This window comes from Anarrhichthys ocellatus, unplaced genomic scaffold (assembly GCF_004355925.1).
Source record: "Anarrhichthys ocellatus isolate YVR2014 unplaced genomic scaffold, GSC_Weel_1.0 scaffold33, whole genome shotgun sequence".
NCBI lineage: Eukaryota > Metazoa > Chordata > Actinopteri > Perciformes > Anarhichadidae > Anarrhichthys > Anarrhichthys ocellatus.
In genome coordinates this window covers 342,841-361,167 of record NW_022280063.1, presented here as the reverse complement: position 1 = coordinate 361,167, position 18,327 = coordinate 342,841, and the positions used below count along the sequence as shown (strand labels likewise).

Genomic DNA, 18,327 nt, shown 5'->3' with positions numbered 1-18,327 from the left:
GTGTGTGTGTGTGTGTGTGTGTGTGTGTGTGTGTGTGTGTGTGTGTGCGCGCGCGCGCGCGTGCGAGATGCTGCTCTGGACGAGAAGGAAGTTTTCACCACGTAGATTTCGGTGCTTTTTGTTGTTGTGAGGTGATGAGTGACCTTGTTCAATGTCAAACTCCTGTTCTGTGTTGTTGTTTTTCCCCTTTCAACATTAGATGAAAACTGGAAGGTAAATACTGCATTTGGCATCCATACACTTCAGCATAAGTACGAGATGACTAGAGATCCATTACTGTGGCACTTTATCTAAAGGGAGCTAAATTATTGTGACTTCATTTCCCCGCGAGGTTGAGAAGAGTTTAGGAAATATTCAAGTTAAGCCGGACAATTCATAACCCCCCCCCCCTTTGTTAAAGCAAGAATTCAGTCTCAAGATTCTCACGTGTAAGGTTTAACAGAGAAACTCCACAGGACTGTCGTGAGGTATTTTTGTGTAATGCTGTGTACATATTGTTGTAGAGTAGACACTTGAAGGAAACTGACTGTGGAGTGACAGAGGAAATGCTCATTAATATATTCATTCTCATTCATGAGTTTTCATGTTGATAAAGTGCTTAAAACAATAGAAATTAAACAGTTAAAGTCTTTTTTTTCTTGTTATTGTGGAGTGGTTCACAAGGTTAAGACTGCATGTCTCATAAACACGTGTGGAGGCCTGGAGAACGCTTTGAAAACATTAACTCAACAGCACATTATTAAAAGGGGATGTAAACATAATCCATTCAGTCCTAAACGAACTAATCACAATATCTAAGGTTTGGTGTGCGGAGTCTCAACAAACCTATGTGGCAGATACAAAACAGAAAAAGTACACTGATGCAACAAAATACTCTCACAATGATCATTTGAACAAATGTAGGATTTACTCTTGACTGAGTTTACAGTAATATAGCGTGTGTTGTATTTTCATACAGATGTTTCCTGTTTTATCTCCACACTGCTGACTATCAAACAGGGAGGCAAAAACACGGAAGACAAGAATATATATGACAAAAAAAATTAAGTTTGGGAAAGGCATTGAACAAAAAGTAAGGATTTCCAAAACAGAGCTCCGATTAACCAAATCAATGAGAAAAAAATAGTTTTTAAAGCAGCACAGTGTGTTGCTGTGATCTACTGAGGCCACTAGAGGAGCTCCTGATGCATATGAGTGCAGCTGATCGGGATCTTATGAATGGACGCTGAGGCGCACAGCTGTTCCAGGTGTTGTCAAAGCACAAACTGCTGTCTCCGAGGTCGGTTGATGATTTCATAACAAAGGATCAAATGCTGCTGCAGTGAAAGACATCGCTGTTTTTAATCATTCCTACAATGAATTTGACAGCAATAACACATTGCCTAATATTCATACATTATATTTCTAGATGTTTATTGTCACACACTCTTATACAAATATAAGTCTGATGTGTAATGCTGTCGGAGCATTTGAACTTCCTGCCTCATTTACCTTCTGTGTGTATTTCCCCTTTTCCACTTATGCAAAGTTGTTTTTCTCAGTTTAAAAGTTGCCCCATGTTTTTTTAATTTATTTTATCCACCACCACATCAGTGATTAAACTAGGACATCTAAATGTTTGGGCGGAGTACTGACACTGTGAGGTCACAGGCGGAACGACACGAAGACCGAACACATAAGTAGTTCCACCTGGAGTTGGACATTCCAGACCCTACAAACAGGCCTGCGGGCCAAACCCGGCCCATTTATATTGTTTTGAATGTGAAAAGGCTGTAAATGGGAGTACAAAGGCTATACTGTGATATTGGAGGTTTTTCAAGTGATTTGTAAATATATTTTAAGCTAAATTATTTGTAAAACTTTTAACTCCATGAAAACAAACCATTGCGTGTAGGACACTCAAGAGAAGCAAGGAAAAGAGCTGAATTTAGGATATTAAGAAAGCAATTCCAATATGGACTTAACAGTACTACTGTAACGGACTGTCATAGTTATCGTTTTGTATTGGAGATGTTATGTCCATTCAGGGTTGCCGTAGAGGTAAAGCAACTCCCGCCTCTGGTCGAAGGGGGGGGGGACAAAAATAAAGAGAGAAGCCGTGTGCTGAACGAGATGTGTGGTCTCCCGGCTCCGCTTATTACCGCCCTCATACACGAACCCAGGACGCTCGGTCACACTACCTATGAAATCATGGCCGCACAATGAGTTCATACACATGCCTGCAGATATATCCATGTTGGGATTTTTTCTTTTCTTGTTTTCTTCTTGAGTGTCCCACACACAAGTAATAGCCGTTGTAATATCAGTAACATTACTACTGCCTCAAATAGTTCTAATATCCCCCTGAAAGTTTCTCAGAGCGACGTTTTTCGTGTTTCCTGCCCACTTACGACGTTTCCGGGTTGGTCAAATGCACGGGGACTGTAATTTATCTGCATACGGTTTTTAAAATGGGTTACCGAGCCAACTTTCGCTACGTGACCGCCGAGTTATATAATATATAGGTCAACACGTATCTCGTTGGCACGTGGAGCCTTCTGTCTTATGTAAAATCTCGTGCAAAGTCCTGGAATTACACTGTGTAGGTGAGAGCCGAACATCGTCAGTATTGGAAAAGACGTGTCACTTTGACTTTTTTTTAACTGAGGACACCATTGAAATACTTCCCAAAACTAGCCTACTCTTTTCTTTAGTCGTTTTTGACATCGATTGATGTTGTGTTTTAGAAATTCACGATGAAAACCTTATTCACTCAAATATTTAAGTTAGCATATTCTCACAGAGCCACAGCACGTAAAAAAAATTGACATGTTTGCCCACCATTGGAGTTCTTATAATGTTAGATATGTTAATACCCATTCAACATAACATGTCACTATGTGTGGTGGCAAAAAACGATTCAATAGTACCGAGTGAGTCCTATAATACTGAATACTGAAACAAGAAACATTGAGGAAAGAAGTTTGTCTTTGAAGTATTTATTCTCTGGCCAGAGAAGGCTTCACCGTCACACTGACTGCAACTCAGTCCGCAGAGGATGAGCCAAGAGTTCAGTTTGTCTCCTGCTCTTAAGCATCTCTGCACACAGCAGGGGGGACATCAGGTATTTGCATTACAACAATTGATCAGCAGTTTCATCAAGCTCCCCATTGACATCCTCCAGTCATCCCCTTCCTCTTCTGAGGAAACACACAAAGACATGTCTTTGTTACCTTTGATTATCCCTGGGAATCTTCACACATTCTCTGGTTAAACTGCAACCCCCATTTGGTTACTTCCCCTTATCAAAGCAAAGACAGAGACACCCCATATGGTCCTGTTACCACTCTCCTCAGTACACAATCATATGTCGCATATAGTTTTGTTAGTCAGTAAGGCACATGTACTAAATCACAGTAGAAATGTACTAGCACACTAAAATTTTCTATCACACATGCTAAATATATTTATGTCAAACGCAGCAAGATCGTCCCATATGCTGGCCACCCTTGATCGTCCCATTATCAGTATTGTATATAACTTGACATCATGTATGAAGGAAGTCCACGTAGCCATGAGGACAAAAACCTTTACTGAAGTAGATGCTATTTTAACAGTTTTGTACTATGTAATTTATTTTTTATTTTGTGTGGAAGGACCATATCAGACACAGATAATTATTCAGGGTATGTTTGTCTTAAAAGCATATCTTTAATCATGCTATTCAAACAGAATACAATTCAAATAGCGTCATATTAAACTTGTATACGAAACATCACACCGTGTTTATTTCCATGTGGTTATTTTTATGCCACAGTGTACCTTCTTATGTACAGTCTACGTGGTTTACCCACAAGTAAACTTCAGGAGGAGCCACCCCTCCCTCACCATACTCAACAACACTATGTCTGCTGTGGAGACCTTCAGGTTTCTGGGATCCACAATCCCCCAGGACCTAAAGTGGGCCCCCAACATCAACACCATCAGGAAAAAGGCCCAGCAGAGGTTGTACTTCCTGCGCCAGCTCAGGAAGTTGAACCTACCTCAGGAGCTGCTGATTATTTTCTACTCCACCATCATCCAGTCTGTTCTCTGCTCCTCTATCACTGTGTGGTTTGGATCGGCCACCAAACAGGACAGGAACAGACTACAACGGAGTGTCAGGTCTGCAGAGAGAATCATTGGTTCCAGCCTGCCCCCCATCCTGGACTTGTACACCTCCAGAGTCAGGAAACGGGCTGGAAAGTTCACTGCAGACCCTTCACACCCTGGTCACAAGCTGTTCCAAAGGTAGGCGCTACACGCCAAAACCACCAGACACAGGAACAGCTTCTTTCCACTGGCCGTCACTCTGATGAACAATTAATCAGACATATTGCATCTTCATTTGCACTATTTGCACTATTACCACCTTCTGCACTAATATCCCAAATCCATTGTCATTGTTGTTGTTCTTTATGCTCATATATATTCTTCGATATATATTTATATGTACATAGTACTTAAATGTTTATGCTGAGTTTCTCTGTTCTACTTTGTTGTCTTTAATGTCCTTGTTTTTATATTTCTCTTGTTTATTGTATATTCTATGTATGTATGTACAATGAGAGCAATGTGTAACCGGAGTCAAATTCCATGTATGCGCACGCATACATGGCCAATAAAGCTGATTCTGATTCTGAAGTGTGATCGTGTTGATCACATACTAGGAAACAATGACAGAGTGAGTCCTCCTCCCTATCGCCGCTCTGTTTGTGGGAAAGCGAGAGATCAGCGAAGTCGGATCGGTGACGCTCGCGCGACACAGAAGAATCAATCTCTCACCGGCACCGTCGGTGCAGGGCGTGCATTAGAAATGAATCGGATTATTAGATCAGCGTTGTCACGGTATCATTCCAACCCCGACGGCCCAGTTCGACCATCCCTTCTTAGATCAATCATTGATATACGACCTTAAATACATATCCTTGAACATTCTGTAAAAACAGTCACATTTGTATGTTTATGTTTTATAACGGCAAATTCAAACGCACAAAAATGCATACAATAATACAAATAAATCCTAGACTATTCTGAAACCATACATTTAAAGCAGCGTACATAATTGTGCAAAGGTCATCCAGGTTCATGCAGAGAAACTAGGTCAACCAGTTCATTGAAACTAGGTCAACCAGTTCATTGAATACAAATAAATAAATAAAAAACACATTTCACATGTTTTTTTTCCCCTTTTATTTTTTAATTAAAAGGATGCTGATTCATGAGTGAGACCAGCTGAAATGAGTGCATAGCAGCTGTCCTAGCGAAACGTCGTGTGTCCTGTCAAGTAAACAAGGGCATAAAAAAGGCGATGAAGGAGGAGACAAGTGTGAACGTTTCCTTGTTTCCTAGACATGGGTGGTCCGTTCTCACCCATCCCTCATGTTTTCTGCCCCCCACCCCACCCCACCCCGCCTGCTTCATAAAAAGAAATATACGGGAGGAGGAGGTTGAGGAGAAATTTAAGTCAACAACACCCGGTTCTCTGCAGCTCCCTCTCCTCTGTTACTACTACAGCTGGTAGCTCCGCATGCGGCGCTCCGTAGTCAACACCGGGCACACCGCCTTCAGTCTATAGGCATGTCGGCCGGAGGCTCCGACGGGACGGCGGACAGGCAGGCAGGTAGGTGCCAAGGGACGGGTCGCTAGTGGACGACAGCCATTATTGTGTGCACTGAAGCTCGCTAACGTTACGAGTATTATGACCGGAGAGGAACAATGGCTTTTGTTGCTTCTTTCCCATCATTTGACAAATATAACAACTAAAGCTGCGGAGAATGCTTCCAGAAAGTACTGCCGAGCTTCACCAGTCCCTTCATGCGACCAATTGGGCCGTAGTTTCACAAGATAACGTTGCTTATTTTGTTTAGCTTTACTTCAGCTCAACTTTGTGACATTGAAGCGACCGACGTTGATGTCATAAGCGACTTATATCGGCACCACCTAGCCTACGCTACTAGCTAAATGTCACGGTGACTATCTGCAGCACCGGGTGCATGGAGGAGTGGAGCAGTAAGGAAACCTGCCTCATAACGTGCCGTGCTCGAAAAATACCGATTGCATGACCGTGCCGCGCGTGATGTCGCTACGGTCGAAGCCTCGTTCATTCATTATTCCGTAATAACGTGCTCGTCTCCGATTGGACGCGCGCGGACGGTGGGATTTGTTCCTGCTCGGGAGGGAACCATGGTGACGATTTCACCCTAATATTAATAAAATATATAACATATTTATTTTCTATCGCCACCCTCTTCCATTAACCGGTATTTTGTATTAGCCCAACCTTACCAAGACCGTCCTTGGGGAGCTTAGCTTGTCACGTGGTTCCACGAGCTTCCGTGTTTTTTCTCTCTCGCAGCTTCTTTCAAAATTGGGTCAGTAGATCAGTAGAGCAGCGCTGCCTTCACTGTGCAGCAGAGGGAGGTAGACCGAGAAACAATACAGTGATGTCTGCTTAATCAATCATTAAAAAAAAAATTAACTAGACTCTATGAAGTAGCAAAGGCGCTTTAAAGTATCCTACCAGAACATATTATTTAGTGGGCCATAAACATTGAAAGACCCTATGCAGCTGTTTAATAGCCTACAATATGAATATAAATCATTATGAGGTGTTATCAAAATATCTTATTACAGTTTTTCTGAAAATGAAAAGTCTAGACAGAGGTTATGTGATATTGCATTTTGGAATAGACCACAAATGAAGAGCCAGAAAGTCCCTGTTTACATCCATAGGAACTCATTAGTGGTCTGAACATGCAGCACTAATGGGTTAATTAAACTGCTGAGGGTAGGGATCCCGGCACTGTTGATGGATCTTGAAACTGTGGCCTTGACTCAGCCATTCGGTGCTGAATATCAACAAAAGGAAGCGCTCTCGCGTGCTTGAGTCGGAACGGTTTTGCACAATAGCTGTGTGAATGCAGCCTATCCATCCTTTAGAAAAACACTGTGCAGGCTGGCTGTTTGAGTCACAGGTGATGAATGCTATGTTTGTAGTTTGAAAGGTATATGTTTGTCTTTCTATCTTTCCATATATATATATATACGTATGTATATATATGTATGTATGTATGTGTGTGTGTATCGGAAAGATAGTTTTTATGCTTTCCAATCTGATGTTTGTTTGGCAGTTGTCAATCTGGCATTTATTGGCCATTTTATAATCTTGACTTTTTATTGCTGAATTAGCTTTGTACTGGTTTGTATTGCATCAACTCAGGGCATTGCATTCCCTGGCATTCTTGCATACTTTTCCTGGCTATACATCAAGTCTATAATTCAAAGCTGGTCATACTCTACTTTCCACTATTACATACATTAATGTTATTGAAGTGGAATGAAATGTACACTTGTTAGGAAACGCATGTAGGTCACATCGTTCGCGCACCCATCGCACCACGCGGTCATACCGAGTTTGTTACGCTCCTGTACATCCACGTTTCTGCGTTTCAGTAATATGCTGTGTCATCCACTTGCTGGGGGGGGGGGGGGGCTCCTCACTAATAGGGAGACAGGAAAAGCTGTGACGTTAGAGGCGGTGGCGTGTTGTGCAGCATCACTGCGGAAGAGGTGTGGTAGGCAGAAGGGAGAGCTGGCAATGCGTCTGCTCCCACATTCCACTTTTGCGTCAGCGGTGACCTTCTAGACTCCGGAGGAATTCAATCTCAATATCATTAAAGTTCCCAACAAGTTCCTCCTGTTTGTCAAAGCTAGCTGTGTTTGACCTTTGACCCCGTGGAAAGGGTCACTGTTGAAGTGTTATTTATGTATCGCTGTGCAAAAGTTGAGGATAGCTTGAAAAATACTAATAATAATTTCGGCATCGCAGCTCATCTGCTCAGCTCAAATCTGTGTTCATTTTTTTTTTGTATCAGTTTGTATCATACTTGAGAAAAAGCAGGAGAATGCGGGTCAGTCACAATCAACAGTCACGTTTAAATGTAAATGTCACAATTTAAAGTGTGGTAGTCCTGAGAGGGAAGTAGGTCAGTGATACTGCTTCATGCAAATGTTATGATTCACTCTCACGAGCCTTCAAACGGACAGTCAAGAGCTTCAATGGCCGTTCAATGGCAACCATCAGCCAGCGCACACGCAGAAAGAAAGGATGACAATAGAGCAAGGCCGAGCCAAGGCCTTTAGTGTGTGTGTGTGTGTGTGTGTGTGTTTGCGGTGTGTGTGAGAGAGTAAGGAGGGGGAGTTGGTTTGGCGAGAGACTAGATAGAAGAAAGGGAGAAATTCTGTCAGTCGTGCTCTCAGAAATGTTTCTGGCAGGCATGCATGGATCAGCCTTTAAAGTCTTCCAGCATTTAGACCAGCATTCCTGAGTGAGTGAGCCCCCCCCCACGACCGCAAACACATTCATGACTCATTGATTGTTTGCTCACAAAAAAACAAACAAGTTGGGCTTTTGAGGACAAAAACAGTTTCAAATATTGATGGGTTCTGCTCCGGTTGTAACAAAGCTGTGCCACAATAACTTGTAGTTTAAAAAAATAAGACAAACAGTCACATCAAGCATCCATAAACATTAGGATTGACAGATGCAGATCTATGCACATGTCTGCTTTGTAGAACTTTCATGGAAGCAAAGCAAGGCCTGTGATTAATAGTATGGTTAATGCTAAGTAAGTCAATAGTAAAATAAATTGAGTGCCTAAAATAAAGAAATAATAAAAACTAAATATGATGGTAAACATTAATATTAATAATAATAATAATAATTATGTTGACCTATTTGTGAAATGTGACCATAACTGACTTTATTTTCAAATACAACTGCATTGAAACACATTGAATTCCCCTCTTTTAGATTTATTCTTCGGGTTCTGCAATTTATAAATATTTAATTATTCATTTTAAGTACACTCTTTAGGATTCACTCATTTAGAAAATGGAAGTTTTCCGTACAAAAAAACAAAATGTAATTCAATTAAAGCTTGAAATTAGAATTCAAACATAAATTCAAATGGATGGTTTTCAAATTAAAACGTTTCACTTCTATAAATTCAGTGGTATTTCACAATATTTAAATTCTGGCCTTCATTTGCTTCCACATTCTTTGGATCTGTTGTTTTAGGCAAAACAACAATACAATATACGAAGGCTTAGATTTACTAGACATGTGGCATTTTACTGGCCCCATGCAAGTCTGATTGTTGAGCCCTGAACAGTCCAATATAACTGTTTTTAATACTACTCATTTATTAAAGTATCGTTGACTCCTATGATTACTTATAAACAATTATAAAACCGCCAACCAGATTGGGTGCTACTGTTGCCAGTAATTAGCCCAATATATCTGCCATAGCATGGTGCATTGACTTTGTTGTTGACACACAGTTTTCCATGTTGGCAATCTGTTATCCAACCAGCTTATTAATATACACATTTTTGTATTTACTTCTGCATTTAAGGCCATTTGAAAAGTAAAAGTAACAACCTCATTTAATGTCAAAATTCTGTTCAAGGCATTTGCACTTAACAAGAAACGGAATCCGCTTCACTCTTGTCTTGACTAATTCTCGTTATTCTCTCTGAGCAACAAACCCAAGAAACCCCAGCGGCAGAGCAGGTCCTGTTCACACATTCATTCATGGTGAATTATTAATAGGGCACCCGACAAGCCAGCGCCACAGAGCTCTCTCAAGGTTGACTCATTCGCACGCAGTCCCTCACATCTCTGTGGTTTTTTTCACGTATCAGATCTCGCTGCAGAGGAGGAAGGCCCCAACCAAGCGGGCTCCTCGCTGCCAGCTGTCGAGTTGCCAAGGAAACGGAAGGGAGACATGGAGGAGAGGTCAGGCACCCGTGCACAGCAAGAGGAGTGAAAGACACACTGTACTGTACAATGCATGCATTCCTCTTATTATTTAATGACCAAAAATATGTCCCCTCTCACAGGCACAGCGTCGACTTCCAATTGGATGATGATGATGACGACCTCAGCAGGTACACACTCACCTCGGGGTGTCGTTCGCATGCTGTCTTATGAGAGAACACTGGCGAAGGAATTACATTTTTGATCCCATTTGTTTGTAGATCTGAGGAAGAGGATCAGCAAGTCAAAATCCAATGCTTCAGGTAATTCTATTTTGACATGAAATGATTGTGCCGTCTGTGTCTTGAAAAGCCTTTTAGGCCTTTGATTGGTCTCATTTACAGTGTAATGTGACTAGGTTTAAAACCAAAAAACAACAACTATAATGACTCATCATTTTTAAATAATTGCTTTATGATCTCCAAGTAATTATTTCCCCCCAAAATAGATTTAGTATGTCTGATTGTCTGATTTCTGCCTGCAGGGAGCCTCACCGACAGATCGAGAAGCGGCGGAGGGATAAGATGAACAACCTCATCGACGAGCTGGCTGCCATGATCCCCGCCTGTCAGCCCATGGCTCGGAAACTCGACAAGCTCACGGTCCTGCGGAAGGCCGTGCAACACCTGAAAGTCCTCAAAGGTAACTCCGAACCCACCCGCTTATTTAAAATGTCAGCGACGTCCATTCCGATCCATCTAAAAGCCCCCCCCTCCCTTTTGTTTTCAGCTGGGTCGAGCAGCGCTTTTACAAACACCGCCCACAAGTCTTCAATCCCGCCTCACGATGACCTCAGGCACCTTCTGCTCAGGGTAGGTACTCCTGTACGACCCCGATTAGTCCCATGGGATCGCTACATCCATCTATCTGTGTATTGATATGTCCATTTATCGACCTTCCTCCCAGGCTGCGGATGGTTTCCTCTTAATCGTAAGTTGTGACCGGGCTAAAGTCCTGTTCATCTCAGAGTCCGTCTCCAAGATCCTCAACCTCAGCCGGGTATGCTTGCACCTCTACATCACACACTCGTCAATTATTAAAAAGCAGGCCATCCTGCTACTTTACTACTTTAATGAGATGACAAACATTTAACTTAGGTGTACCCTAATTGGACCTTTTTTCACATTTGAATGTCAATTTGCAGAATGAGGCAAAAAAGGGCATGCATGTATGGAGACACAAAACTGACAAAATGTAGTCAAATTGTATTAGACCAGTCAACAATATAACTGAAATTATCAATAAATTATTTATTATTATAAGTTAAATAATTCGGTGTAAAAAGTGAAAAAAGGAATATAGTGTTGTACTTAATCCATTCATATTCTATATGTGTGTTTTTTGGTCTTTGCACACAATCAGTTATCTGTTTCCTATGCACTAATGGTCCTGTTTGAGTAGCTGAGGCCAACAGTCTCTGAGCTGTATACATTTTTGTCAGAGTGGCGATTGGCTGCCACACCTGCTCGACATTCCTGTCCACATTTTCCAGCTTTGCAGACAAGCAGAGAGGAATGGAGACCAAAAGCAAAGAAAAGCTTCTGAAGTAACCTGACACCACGTCTGCAGGGCAGCATGTGTTATCTAGACGTGTTATCTCAGGGATCTCAGGGACACGCTGCAGCAACTCTCTAACAGTCATAATGCATTCGCTCTATGTCGACACAATGAGCGGTGTGACGACAACAATCAAGCAACTGGTCGCTGGACTGTGAACAAAGACAAAGTAAACAAAAACCTAGATATTAAAGTTGTATAAAGCTGCGTGTCCTTTGCATTCGCAGTTTGAGCTGACTGGGCAGAGCTTGTTCAATTTCATCCACCCCAAAGACATCAACAAGGTGAAGGAGCAGCTGTCGTCTTCGGAGTACCCTTGCCAACGCCTCATCGATGCTGCCAGTAAGTCTGTTGTCGGGTCGGAGAAACGGCCGAAGTCGAAAAAAACACGACGTGAAAGAGTAGAAGACGAGTGAGAAAAGCCGACGGCTAACGTTGTACGTCATCTGTGTGTGTGCAGCTGGGGTTCAGGTCCAGGAGGACGCCCCCATCACGCCGCCCCACTTGTCCACCGGGGCGCGGAGATCCTTCTTCTGTCGGATGAAGCACAGTCAGGTGGCGGGGAAGCAGGAGGACAAACACGTGCTGCCCTGTACCCCCAAAAAGAAAGGTGGGTCTGATGATGTCACGACGACATCATCATCATCATCGGGGAAATGTGGGTTGTTAGCTACAAGTCAGTTCAGTAAAGGAACTGAACATTTATCCATGCAGCAGCAACGATTCTGCTCTGAGTTCCCCATAATGAACGCATTCATGAAGATCAAATATAAATAGAACAACAAAAATAAAGCGCATTAGTAGGAGGGTTTGGGTGATGGAAGGAACGGCATTTTCATGAATGTGTATCGGCAGAATAAGAAGAATGAGGTCGTACCGGCCGCGCTGATCACCTGCTTGAAGTGGATTTATCGTGACATGTCAGCTGCAGTTTGAGCCAATGATTGTGAAGCATGAATTAAACACTGCTGATGCTAATCTGCTGAAACAATTCAGTGTCCTCCGTCTGAACCTGCTCAATGCTACTCTATGAGGTTGTAGGACTCCTGATCAATGTTATGGAGCCACTTAACTGTAAAATACAGCTATCTGTTAGATAAATATGCACAGCTAGAGACAGAAAAACCTCCACTTCCCTTCAGGTCACATGACCACTAGCTGCTCCAAGAGTGGCCTACTTTTCAGAGTACTTCAAAAGGATTCTCAGTTTACCATGTGAAATACCAGAGGGGTGAGGTTTGCTGCTGATCTGTAACCGATGTCTGTATTCCAGTTGTGGTGACAGAAACCTGAGGTGTGGTGCCACACAGTGGCTTATATCTGCAACTGCACAGCACTGCAATATATATATATATATACACACCGTACATTTGTATTTTAAAGATTATTTTTGGGGCATGTATGCCTTCATTTGATAGACGTTTGATTGAATTAATGTGCAATTTTGCAGACGGTAATCAAAACTTAAAAAAGGACATTATATGTGCAAATATCCAAAAGTTGTTGTTTTTCTGCCCGCAGACACTTACAAATACTGTACCCTCCACTGCACCGGATACATGCGGAGTTGGCCGAGCAGCCAGCCGGAGTCGGAGGGCGAGGCCGAGAAGGAGACCTCGAACCTGACCTGCCTGGTGACGGTGTGCCGCCTCCTCACCCACGTGCCCAACCAGCCTTCCAAAGATGTCACCATCAAGCCCTCTGAGTTCGTCACCCGCTGTGCCATCGATGGAAAGTTCACTTTTGTAGAACAACAGTGAGTTTCCCCTCCCTCCATCTGCACAAGTAACCATTGGTCTCTCCGCCGTGAGTCATGGATTTGTTCCGCTGAGAATGAAATGGCAGAGTTGTGGCGAGGAGGAACTCTTTGGCAGCCAGAGTTTTGTCAGTGCATATAATCCTTGCTTATAGTCTTTGCCATTGTTTCTCAGAAGGAGCTATGCATCGCATAAATATCTCTTCTCATTTTCTTTGGGAAGTAATTTCATACCACAAGTATAGTGAATCATTTAAATTCCCCATATATGTGACTGCTGAATGTTACACGCGGAGAGGCTCATTTACCCAGCATTCCATCTCCAGAGTAACTGAACTCCCTCCATGTCCTCTCCCTTTTCCCAGAGCCACGACAGTCATCGGTTATTTGCCGCAGGAAGTTCTCGGCACGTCCTGTTACGAGTACTTCCACCAGGACGACCTGCGGCACCTCGCAGAGAAACACAGGCAAGGTGATGGAAAGCAACCGCAGTTGGCAACTTTAACCCGAAATACGATTTCAAGTGTACCCCCAAAAAACAAGATAGCTGTGTTTTTAAAAAACGCGTCACTTGTGTGTTCTGTTGTGGAAAAGCTCAACAAATTGACCCTCTGTGCTGTTTTCTGTTGTAACACCCGTGTCATATCTCTTAGCAGTTCTTCGAAGCAAAGAGAAGATCGAGACGCAGTGCTACAAGTTCAAAACGAAGTACGGCTCCTACGTTTCGCTCCAAAGTCAGTGGTTTAGTTTCACAAATCCATGGACCAAAGAAGTCGAGTTCATCGTGTCTTCAAACAGGGTCGTCTCGTAAGTATTGATTCATCCGTGAAGATGTGGACAAGTGTCTCCTGTCTCACAATCGGAGGACGGTGTTGTCACAAACTCCTCAGCTATTGCTTTGCACTCATGTTTTACAGCTGCAAAAAACAATGAGATCTTGGTACAATTTGCATGACGCTGATTGTCCAAAAGCTTTGTTTCTGTGCTGATTTCATGCACACATTGTGCTTCTCATCATGATGCCGTAGCACAGCTATACAGTTTATTCATTGATTTAATAGCATCATAAATACTCCTTTGCACCAGCAGGGGGCCTGGTCACACAAAAGATGAGGAGGCAGGCGGCTCAAAAGCACTTCAGGGTAAGAAATGCATGCCGTGTATTCAGTATTCATCTCTTGTGTGTGATTTAACAAAAAAAAAAAACATAACAGTTGATTCTACTGTCTTCTTATTCCACAGAGGACACAAAGCAGTTACCCATAATTCCCGGCCTTTCCAGCGGTGTGGGCACAATGATCTACGCGGGCAGCATAGGGACCCAAATCGCAAATGAGCTCATCGACTCCTACAGGTGCTGTGTGTGTGTGTGTGAGTGTGTGAGAGAGATTAGATGGACATATTTTTAGAGCCTACGGAGCAATGGGTTAAAAGTGGCATGTCGGGGTAGTGTACATCAAATAGTGATAGGATTTAAATTAGGTAATAGATGGAATTTTCACAAAAATAATCCGATCCCATGCTGTGTTCCGACCTGTTTCTAAATAGGATGAACTCCTCCCCATCAAGCAGAGCTTCCAGTCCGTTTGGCCCGGCCCAGGAGAAATGTGCACTGGTTTCCCCGCAAACCAGCACCAGTGTGAGTGTCCTCTTTACCATGACAGCACATTTTCTCTGAGGCAAATTACACAATTTTTAAAATTTTATAATAAAAAAAAATCTGAGACTTTAAACCTCTACATCGTTGTCTTGTGCATGTCTTGTGTTTCCTCTTTTTTTTATTGTCAATTTTAGTGACATAAGGAGGTTTGATTCAAATTAATGTCTATGGAATTTGTATGGGAAATCCATTTTTGACATATTTCAGTTTGTGCTAATGATGCTGTGTGTTATTTATACATTAAGGCAGCGGCTACTTCTACAACTTATTTTCCTGAGTTTAATTACACGCTCCAGTGGAGAAAGGTGAAACATAAGGCCCTGTGCAGTGTTTTCACATCGCACGACTTCCAGGCATCCAGCAGAGAGGAGGCGGCATGCAGTTCCTCACAGTCCCAGTCTGACTCGAGGACCGCAACGAGGACCGCAACGAGCGCCGGCAGCGCAACTTCTGAGAGTTCAGGTCCGCTCCCCCAAAAAGCCTGTCCGAAGGCTTCAAAAAGACCTTTAGACACTTTATATTGTCAATTAAACTCCTGCAGTCTTTGTATTGTTGACCCCACCCACCATTTCACAGCTGCAGGCCCTTAATCAGCAGGTGATCCAATTAGTTTATCCAACAGCTCTGAGGAGGAAAATCCAGCTATGTTCCATGAAATTTAACACTTTAATCCTTCATAATTTTTACGACACTACAACGGGTTCATTTAAAACAATATCCCACAACGTCCGTGCATTTTTCCCCCCCTAAAGTTTTCTTCTCTTCGCTCTGTTTCGCCCAGGCCAGCCGTCCCAGCTGGACTTGGACAGCATGGTGGTGCCAGGCCTGAGCAGCTTCAGCAGCGACGAGGCGGCCATGGCGGTCATCATGAGCTTGCTGGAGACGGACGTGAACATGGGTCAGTCGGGGGACTTCAAGGAGTTACACTGGCCTTTCTAGAGGGATGCCCGGTCTTCAAGGTCTCACGCCCTCTCGCGTTGTTCTCTCGCAGAGAACTCGGCCGTTCACTTGTTCATTCTGTGGCCCGACTGAGCCAGCCTTGCATAATTGAACCCACAGGACTTGTACCATAGGCCGCGACGTATTGGACTTAAAGGAGAGCTGAACAAGGGTTGAGGGGAATTATTGTTACTGTGATCACCTTGTTGCCCCCCCCGGCTTTCGCATCAAAGAATGTGAGGTTAAAGTGTATGCGGAGCCTGTGGTGATTCAGTGTCTTCCTCAGTGACACTTCAGCTTAAACCCAGACTCGCTCTGCTTGCCCCCCTTGAGGGGCCGAGGTCTGGAGGAGAATCAGACTCCTGCCATGTGCAGTGCTGCTAGAGAAACTCCTCAAACCTCTTGACATCTGCCAAACCTTTGGTACCCAGTGATGACCTGCATGTCTCTCAGGACGTGGTCTGATTGCTCCATGTTTTTTAAAGGACACACGTTAAGTCATGTTTTCTTCATATTGTGTCCAGTGAGAACTGGAACCCTTTTCCTCTTCATGGAGGATTACAAACTCGTTAAATCGGCCAAAATGAAGATGCGTCAGGCATCGCACCACACCCAACACACACCCACCACCACCAGGGTTCCAGTTATCCTCCGTTTGGAAGATTATAGCTCGCACAAGCAAACAGACAAGGTTTGAACTGTGTCTTTTAAAATAATTCTATATGATTCAAATGTCTTCGTGTTTGGAAATTCATAAGAAAGCATGTTGGAAAGTTTTTTTCCACAGAAATTACAAGAGACCGACATCTGGCACCACCAACACACAACTTCACCAGCTAGCTTGAATAAGTGCTAACGCTATCAAAACCAAAAGCAGAAATGTGTTTTCAAGGCGAAATCTTTACTTTGTGAACTGTTGGTACAGGGAAAAACAGGTTTTTAGAGGTCTTTGAGGTAAAGTGTCTGGTTTCATATTGAATGGGCACTTAAGGAGTGAGCCCTAGTATGCCTATACTGTGATCACATATTTATTGTACTTCAGAGACGGGACTGTGAAGGTAATCCATTGTGCACTGAACTCATATGGGTTGTCATAAGGTATGGGCGGTCCACCGTGGATGTGAGAATGTTTTCTGTTCTTAACAAGGGACAAGCCAACATGTTTTTTGGTTGTGTCATGTCTTATCCTTGCTGTTGGCTCAAACATACTATTTGAACAGCCTTACACTGCACATAAATTAGCCATAGTATTTGTATTGCCAGGGCGACGATACTGTTGCAGTCTATCTATGCCTGAATGTCCCTTTACCGCAACAGCCTCTTATAAAAGAAGATCCCTATACTAACAGCTATTCTGGATCAATGCAGTTGTTTGTCTTTGTTTTACATTCGTTGTCAAAATCAAAGATCAAAATGAAAAACTCATCAGTGGAGAGGCAGAACAGAGAGAAGAGTTTTAACCCCCTCATCAGCCTTAAAAAAGCAAGGGTTGTGGCCACGATCAGGAATCATCACGTCACCAAGCTATTTATTTTCTCATGACCTAACTTGGGTAAACCGATAAATGCCAGTCATCTGTGTTTTCACTTTTAAACCCGGTGACGGGCCTCTGTGTGCGGCACCTGTAAACTCTGGTTATATCACTGGTTCCTCTAATCTTGAAAGCATAATGTGATTGTGTTGCCTTGAGCACATGTCGTGTCTGACAAGGTCCAATTGTAAATCAAGCGCTTATGTGCTCTCTTTGGCTTTATAAGCAAAACTGTTGGGCGATGTTTGCTGCTGCCATCAAAGCCATATATGTGTAATGGACACTACAGCATGTTGAACACGCCCCGCTATGATATTTGTATGTGAAAGTTGTCGTTGATGTATCTGCTGTACCGAGGAATGGAGGTTGGAGTCTTTTAAAAGTAAAACAATTTTTCATAAATGGTCCTAGTTCTATTTAGTCTTTACCACAATTTCAATGTTGTCACATCACGTTGAGTAGCTGTTGTTTTTACTAGAGGAAGGAATCTTGTGCATAACTCCTACGTTGCTAATCAGATATATAAAGTCTTCCCTCAGTGAAACAATGCGGAGGTAAAGAGGGACAAACAAGGGGCACAAACCATTTATTTCAAAAAATATTTATTGAAGAGAGTTGTTGGCCTTTACACAATGCATTAATATCAAACATGCAGGAAATATGAATCCCTGTCATGTCACCTATAAAATATTAGATACTACTGAGGTCAGATTTTTAAGAAACATGGCTGTTCGTTCATATTGGTATAATATGGGTGTTAATGCACACAAAAACAAGGAAAGGAAGACACTGATTTTGAAAGCATCGTGTCAGCTTGCAGGCTGCTCCACGATGTTGCCCAATATAGAATCGTAGTCTATCTTCTCCCGGAGGCTAAGATCTGTACTAACAATAGAAAGGTTGGCCATAGCAATTACACATCGTTGAAATATAGTAGATGTCTTTTTTTGAGACTAAAATCTGAATTATGTGGATGATATTGTACTTTATTCCTTATATTTGTACCTCCATAACATCCATTCATTATCTCTAACCGCTTATCT

At 42.7% G+C, this 18,327-nt stretch overlaps 1 protein-coding gene across 5 annotated transcripts; it reads left to right on the top strand.

Annotated features, from left to right (window-relative positions):
* Positions 1-5,470: 5,470 nt before the first annotated feature.
* On the top strand, positions 5,471-17,683 carry LOC116393455 (aryl hydrocarbon receptor nuclear translocator-like protein 2). Of its 5 annotated transcripts, none has more exons than XM_031865813.1 (17): positions 5,471-5,641; positions 9,727-9,820; positions 9,925-9,972; positions 10,063-10,104; positions 10,326-10,483; positions 10,571-10,653; positions 10,748-10,840; positions 11,626-11,740; positions 11,859-12,008; positions 12,920-13,154; positions 13,520-13,626; positions 13,811-13,961; positions 14,244-14,296; positions 14,397-14,508; positions 14,703-14,793; positions 15,060-15,276; positions 15,596-17,683. In XM_031865813.1, exons 1-17 carry the CDS (start codon positions 5,599-5,601, stop codon positions 15,751-15,753), a joined length of 1,950 nt encoding a protein of 649 aa, XP_031721673.1. In that variant the 5' UTR covers positions 5,471-5,598; the 3' UTR covers positions 15,754-17,683. The 5 variants fall into 5 exon arrangements, with proteins under 5 accessions (XP_031721673.1, XP_031721671.1, XP_031721672.1 ...); XM_031865811.1 differs by having other exon boundaries at positions 14,241-14,296; XM_031865812.1 differs by having other exon boundaries at positions 13,808-13,961.
* The last annotated feature ends 644 nt before the right edge of the window (positions 17,684-18,327 follow it).